Source organism: Olea europaea, chromosome 8 (assembly GCF_002742605.1).
Source record: "Olea europaea var. sylvestris chromosome 8, O_europaea_v1, whole genome shotgun sequence".
Lineage (NCBI taxonomy): Eukaryota > Viridiplantae > Streptophyta > Magnoliopsida > Lamiales > Oleaceae > Olea > Olea europaea.
Window position 1 is genome coordinate 4,932,609 of NC_036244.1, and position 7,607 is coordinate 4,940,215.

General features: G+C 38.6%; 1 protein-coding gene across 1 annotated transcript in view; it reads left to right on the top strand.

The window, feature by feature from the left end:
- LOC111398607 (uncharacterized zinc finger CCHC domain-containing protein At4g19190-like) overlaps positions 1-4,820 on the top strand; it is a 5,489-nt gene extending 669 nt beyond the window's left edge. The window contains exons 2-7 of the mRNA XM_023025598.1: positions 567-629; positions 1,064-1,221; positions 1,365-1,478; positions 2,839-3,040; positions 3,816-3,930; positions 4,030-4,820. Of these exons, the coding sequence (XP_022881366.1) occupies positions 567-629; positions 1,064-1,221; positions 1,365-1,478; positions 2,839-3,040; positions 3,816-3,930; positions 4,030-4,418 (1,041 nt within the window). The 3' untranslated portion in view covers positions 4,419-4,820. The remainder of the gene's footprint in view (positions 1-566; positions 630-1,063; positions 1,222-1,364; positions 1,479-2,838; positions 3,041-3,815; positions 3,931-4,029) is intronic.
- Positions 4,821-7,607: the final 2,787 nt, after the last annotated feature.

The window sequence follows — 7,607 nt, forward strand, 5'->3', positions numbered from 1 at the left end:
CCCCCCCCCCCCCCCCCCGAAGGTACAATACTTCAGTGCGTTCAATCAGGAAATTTCGATGAATTTTCTTGTTTTCTCATGAAATGAGCTTAATCGCTTAATTGTATTGCTTGCGGGAAAGCCACTTCAGCACTACTAATGCGCGTGTTCGGGGGATTGCATTAAGAATTTGCAATGTTTCCAGTCGTAAAGGAAATAACGTTCCTCAATCTTGACTCCAAGATTAAAGACTGCATTGTAGAAACGACAGCTATTTCTTCTTAAATTGCTGCTAGGGGGCAAGCTGCATCTGTTTTAAGAACTACCATGTGTTGACTGTTGTCAAGTCAGCTGGAAAGTTAATGCTTTGTTTTGTCATTGATATTCTGACATTGTATTTTGTTGGAGTCTTCATTAAAGTTTCCATTTTTGTTTCTTAATTTTAAATTTCTTATTCTTTTTTCGCCTGGGGTTTTGGTGCCACTCTGTGGGTCTCTTTTGTTTTTTTCATTATATATAACAAAGTTTTCTTTATAACATCAAACTATAACGTTTTCTTATTCATTTTGTGTTTTTTTCTCTAACAGTATGCTCAAGAGCAGGATTTTTTTCGGCAGACTGCGCTTATCTCCAAGAAAGAGAAAGAAAAGGTAACTAATTATATAAAAATGTAAGTGGAAATGGGATATTGAAGGCTATAAAAGAATTCGTATAAAAGGAGAAAACAGCATAAGTACAGGCAAATCCATATATAACCTGTATAAGGAGATATTAGATATATGATGCTGAAAAAATGTTGGGAGGTTGAAACATAATATATAGTTGATTATCCGTTGCTTCTGCTATGTGCAATATTTAATGCCAAACTTTGCTAGAACAATAAGTAAAAGCTTGGAGTGTCATTTCCAATCTCTCTCACAGATGCATTTGTAGAATGGGATTGTTATTTTGGCATTGGCTCAGATGAGGCTACAATAGTATTTACCATAGCTCTATTGAATCCTAGTGGAGAGTGATTGATCACAGTTTAACATAGGCATGGATGGTGGATGATTGCAATTTTTACTCGATTGTGATTGTGCAGTTGGAGATGATGAAAGCTGTAAGCTTTATGTATGTAAAACCTCCTGGTTACAATGCGGAGAGTGCAAAAGCTGCAGAGATGGTGGTTGAGGGAAAGAAGCAGGACCAAAGTATTAGTGCCTCTGAGGAGCCATCTCTTGCTGGAGCCTCATCATCAGTGTAATGGATTTTACATGAAACAATGGTTAATAAAATATACACCTCATTTTGAGATAGTTAGATCACTACTCTACCAAATGATTTTTTATTTTTTAAATCCATTGCACGTATAAAAATAAATGTAAATGGTGCTTCTTTGCCAGGATGACAGAGTCTATGCCCTCTGCTCAGGAGAAAAAGAAACCAAGGCCAAAAGATGTATTTGGCCGCACTTTACCAACAGAAGAACAATTTGAAGTCCTTAAAAATGCTCCAAGGTGTGTGCACTAGTCTTTGTTGATTACCATCAACATTGCTCCATGAAATTTTTTAACTTCGTACACATGTGCTAAATTGGACTTTTGTTTTAATATGTTTTTGAATTAAAAACATGATATTTGATTTCATTTTGTGACAGTGATAGCTCTTTACAACATCATTCATGAGCGTAAATAAGAAACTGCCTTTGTGAACTAGCACGTATTAAGAACCAAGAAGCTTTGATAAGATCTGTTAGCTGCTGTCATACTTCCATAATTTCAGATGACTCTTGTTGAGGATACATGAAATATATAAAAGTTTGCCTTTTTTATATTTGGTCATTTGGCCCCTTTTTTAAGAACAGAGGTCTCCAGTTAGCTCTACAATTGTAATGAAACAAGCAGAATGGCTGGTGCTGAATTCATTTGTTTCCTCTCCATCTTCTTTATATAACTGCAATGAGACAACCATACCCCGTTCCTCTGTAAGTTGTGCTTTTCTCTTCCGGCATCTGAGGAAAAATCCGTACCGTTAAATTGTATAAGCTTTAAAGTATCAAAGGTTTCTCCATGAAAATCATAATCATCCGTAACGTTAAATAATATAAGCTTTAAAGTATCGAAGGTTTCTCCATGAAAATCATAATCATTGTCCAAGGATCGTTTCCTTGCTTAGTACAGTCAATAAGCTCGTGCAAATGCAACAACTTGTTCATTGATTCTTGTCCCGATAACTGGCATATAAATTTATTCCAAAGAAATGCCACCCTAGCTTCCGAGACTCGTAAAATATTAGGATTCCACTCTTATGTAGCTCCGCTTATCTCACATGGTAGTTGCATACCATCTAGTAAATTATCTATTTGAGACAATTTTTCTTCCAACCAAAGTTCAGGCAACTAAAGTTATTCCTACTAACCTGCTAAAGTTTTTTCTCGATCTAGGCCAGATTCTCAATCATCTGCTAGATTCTAGTACCTTGTCTCTTTTTGACTGGTTTTATAGTCCAGTTGAAAAAAATAAAAATAAATTAATTTCTCCTCTTTCTACATACTCTTCTACTTATATCTTGTACATTCTTATAGCAGTGGATAACATGCTTTATATCTGTAGGCAGTGTGGACCCTTTTTCCCCCAATACTTATGTTGTTATTTGTTAAGGATCTGTTCGAGTAAGATTTGCGCTGTGTCCTTTTTTTTTGTTATTTTTTTTAAGGGGGTGGGGGATGCTGGTGTTGCAACTGTGGGTCTGGTGTTGGGGGATGCCAAAGTGACAGTTTGTGTAACACTATGATCCCCTTGTCATTTTGTAGGTTTCTTTCATGATCCTAGTCCATGTATTTGCTGCTGTAAATATAATTAATATTTTCATTTCCAGGTTAGAAACTGGTGCTCCTGCCAGGGTGAAACCCTTTGGAGTCGAGATACGGAATGTGAAGTGTCTGAGATGTGGAAATTTTGGTCACCAAAGTGGCGATCGTGAATGTCCATTGAAAGATGCTATAATGCCTAATGAGGAGAATCGATTGAAAAGAGATGATCCTTTGACTGCTATACTGGCTCAAACCAATCCTAGCGAGGTTATCTTTGGAAAAACTATTCCATGCTTTTAGTTGTTTAATTGTCATGTATAGATTTTTATCTTCTAGGTCCTCTTTGAGTTTTCAATTTAGAGAGGGACCTGAACTTTTTTTAAGCAAGGTGCGAGCCTTGAGTGATTTGGTCATTAATGATTGGGTTTGTGTTCGATAATACACACCAATCAATTTTGCAAGATGCTGAATTAACTCAAAACCCATTTATAGACACATCACATCTCAGAGTTGCATAATTCGTCGTCTCAAACAAAAAAAAGAAACAGGTATAAAATTATTTACAACTGCACCCTGAAATCAAAGCTATCAAGAGTCTCTATTCCTATGTTAATGAATGGCTATACACTGTATTAATATATATTACTAAGGAAATTTGTATGTATTGGTAAGGAAATCTAAGGAGAAGCAGCAGAAAACATTAGAGTATATAATGCACAGGGCATTATGATCTGTATTATGGTTTATTTGTTCTTACAAAATGACATATGGCGAGTTCTAATTCTAACTGGTGATACAAGCGGTTTCCAAGTGATATATATGAACTCCTTGAAATTATTGATTGAGGTTTCTATCTGTTTACTTTGAATTACGCTCCACGAGATAATAAATTAGAATTTCAAACTGGCCACTAAATATTCAGTTCTGTCAGGAATTATCAGAAGAAATGACCTCCATTTCGTTCAATATTGTGCTCCAAGAAAAATTATCTACCTAGCTCACTTTCTAGCCATATGTCTAATCCTTTTGACTTGTCCTGCAGCCTCTAAAGTGGGAGCTGAAACAGAAGCCCGGTATGAGCCCTCCTCATGGTGGATTCAATCCTGAAGACCCCAATCAGCAGATAGTTGCCGAGGACATTTTCGATGAATATGGAGGTGAAACCTCTGTGCGAACTTTGTGAAAATCGAGGGAATCATCAAGTTATTGATTTTTTTGACGTGAATTTTATCTGTCCTTTTCCATCTGATATGCAGGGTTCCTGGGCGGGGTCGATCTACCTGAGTTGCTGACCAACTTTTCTTCAAGCAAACCCAAGAAGAAGTCAGGTAAGAGCAAGCACAAGAGGTCATTGCCATCTAGTCCGGAATCGGGTGATCATCGAGAAAGAGGGTCATCTTCTTTTGCTGATAAGTTGAGAAGATCAAAGAAGAAACACAAGAGAAGCAAGCAAAAACATTCCGAGTCGAGTTCGTCAGAGAGTTCAGATGATGGTAGGTATCAGAAGAGGAGCAGAAGACGCAGGCATCATCATTCAAGCTCTTCTGAGGTTTCAGACTCGGGTAAGCAGCATACAAGTAAACACCGCCATCGCCATCCCCATCCCCATCCCCATCGCCATCACCATAGGCATCGGCATCAGTGAAATAGCTCTAATTCTTCATCTGATCGATCGTCTCCAACGTTATCCTTTTCCGTAACAGCAGAGGAAATTGAAGAAAAAGGCTATTTGTTTCTTACGTGCTGAAGAGATCCTCGATGGCTAATATTGTGTATCTTGACTTTCATTTCTTATTTAAGGGTAGGAAAAGAAAAGGTTCTTGATATTATTGGGCGTCTCTTGTGCATCTTTAGTTGTTGTGTGCCCATAAATTTGCCAAAATTAGTCATGATCCAAAATTCATACAGGTCCTTTGTAGAAACTCGTTATTTCGAAATATTCTAGGGATGATTTTTAGGAAAGAAACGCATTACTCTTTGTATTATCGTTTAAAATACACTTTTTGTTAATATTTCTTTATGTTAAGATGTTCACTTGCACAAAAAAATTGTTATATTCGTTACTCTTTAAATTACTTGATATTTAAGCATAAGCTTCAAATTTTGTTTTAGAAGAAACACGTCTTTTCCTTTCTCTGGAGGATGGCAAATTGTGCGCTTTTCTTAATTTGTTTTAGCCACGAGAGATAAATATTTTAAATATTTCCAGCCCTCGTCAACCTTCAAACAAGAAGAATAAGGTTGTTACTAATCATACGAAATGAACCACATGGAGGTTCTCATATTTGGAGACATGGCAAGCATGCAAGAGGGATCAATATTTGAAACTGTCACATTGAGCGTCGAAGTTGTTTCACTGAGAATAGCCGAAGTCATCCTATCCTTTTTTCCAACGTGGTTTAGCTTCTGCTGTCGAATTCCTGAAGTATCCGAGATCCTTGGCAAGTTTAGTTGGGACGTCTTCAGAATTGATTGATGTAACATGACCTATTGTCAAAAGTCTATTAATGTAATTAATGTGTAATAGAGTTGATGTGACACAAAGGGTTGGCAGATCATGCCACATAGATCCAATCCAACGATAACCACGTCGGCTTGATCAATATAAATAAACAATTCTTGTATTGTTTAAAGGATGAATCCTTGAATAGAAAAGAGAACACAATACATTGTCTCTATCTTCTTCTTTATCTACAAACTTATTTATACCAGAAACACTACAAAACGGGCCCACGTGTACACTATCTTCTAATGACATCTGTTGGCCATTTTCGGAGGTCAATAAATTGGCTTCGTCTGTGAGAAACTTGGAACAGCTGAACCACGAGAATCCCATAGAAAAGATAACGAAATATGAGTTTTCAAAAAAAGATCAAGAACAAAAATCCTTGAATTTTTCTAGTGTAGGTAGAGATATTCTTCTTTTTATCATTTCCCAAAAAGTTGACAAACTGGGTGGATATGTAAAAGATATTCTTTCCTTTCCAGCACAAAACAGCGGGATGCTGTATTTCCAAGATTGAATTTCATATTCGAATAAACCTCGTAATTGTAAGAAAGTGGGTTTTTTAGTTATGGGCCTAGCAAAAGAAATAATAATGAATAGAAAAGTAATGGCTTGTTCATCTATCTACGGCCAATCTACGGTAGTCACATATTGCGCATTTACCGATGGGTTTCTAATTTTAGAAAGGAGATTTTTTCTTTATCGACTGAATTGGGCTTTCCATAATTTTAAATGAAGCCTCATCCTTGTAGCTAGATCAAGATTTGTTTCTCGATCCAATACTTTTTTGCATCACAACTATGGATTCCGAATAAAGGAAAACAACTCCAGAAACGGAGCCAAAGAAAGGCTATTCATCAAGAAGGGCAGCCATGAGTTCGACAAAAAAAGAAATCGCACCAAGACAGACTAAAAAATGTGTTGGCGAGGAGACATCCTGGCGGAGTGCCCCAATAATCCAGGAGCCCCTGCCAACTGCCCCCCGACCCGCCACCAAAGAAGTGGCTCCAATGTAGGCCCGGGCTAGCAACAAAGCTCACCAGAGAGTTGGCCGCCGTCACAGCAAACGTGAGGACCATCTCCCGGCAAAACGTTGCAATTTGAAAACTACTGGATCACATGCAAGGTCAACTGGCCAACTCCTCACAAAACGAGAAGGTCGTTCCACTAGAAAGAGAGGTGGATGTGGACATGGTTACCGACTACGTCACCGACTGAATAAGTGAGGAGACTGCCATTCCATTGGAATGCAGCAGAGCTAACGCGCCAAGGAGACAGGCCAGTGTCTTCGATAGGCTTGGTCCTATAAGAAACAGACAGGATCGACCCCCCATTCCGCCTGCTTAGGCCAGATGCCCTCTATTTCCTTGAACTGGCCACATCTATTTAACTCCTTGTTAGAGGGAAATTAGCATAGACAACCTCAACTAAGAACCCCAGATGATTTTGCCCATAGATACATGCATCCCCCACCTAGGAATAGGCGTGAAAGACGAGCTGCACTAGTTCGGATACGGACCAACCGAGATTGATCACGTAAGAAGAAAAGGCATAGTCCCAAGAAAACGTCCTTATAAAAAAACAACTGATCACCACATGCGAAGTCCTCTCACAGAAAGAGGTGCTAAGACATATAACTACCAGGCCAGACTTCACAACTCCGACTGACATGAGCCGACCTTCACAACAGGTCGATGAACTAAGGAAATAAACTTCGCAAAAAAGTGATTCGTTGTCTTCCTCATCCCAAACAAAGGATATAGTCAGGAGACGGAAGTTTTAAGAATTACCCTCATGAGAAAGACAAAAGGCCTTGTCTAAAAAAATAACCGCCAACTTCGGCCATTTAGCTCCTCTTGTGGAAAGAGGCGCTAAGGCATATAATTGCCAAGACAGGCCCAATAACGTCAGCCAGTAGGAGCTAACCCCTCAACAGCAATGGCTGAAAAGTGTGATTGGCTGTCCTCTCCTGTCAAAGTAGCTCATGCATATGTCTCATAGAATTATATTATCTAAGAAAGCCTTAGCTCAAAAGGTGAAGGCCGACCCTCCTATTTCGAGGCTAAAAACTTCAGCCCCATCTAAATAAGAGAATCAGAATGGGTCAAAGAGAGCATCGCCCTACCCTATGTATAGCTTCAAACCGAGCCATGTAAAAGAAGTCTATTCAAAGAAGAGGTAAAGATGAACCACCTCGATCAAAGCGCCAAATGCAAAAAATGACAAGGAAAGACCCCACATGGAATCATCCCCAAAATATGTGGACGCCTTAGAAAGGAGGACTATGTACTAGCCGTCAACACTGACTCGCAAAATCGAAAGATACAC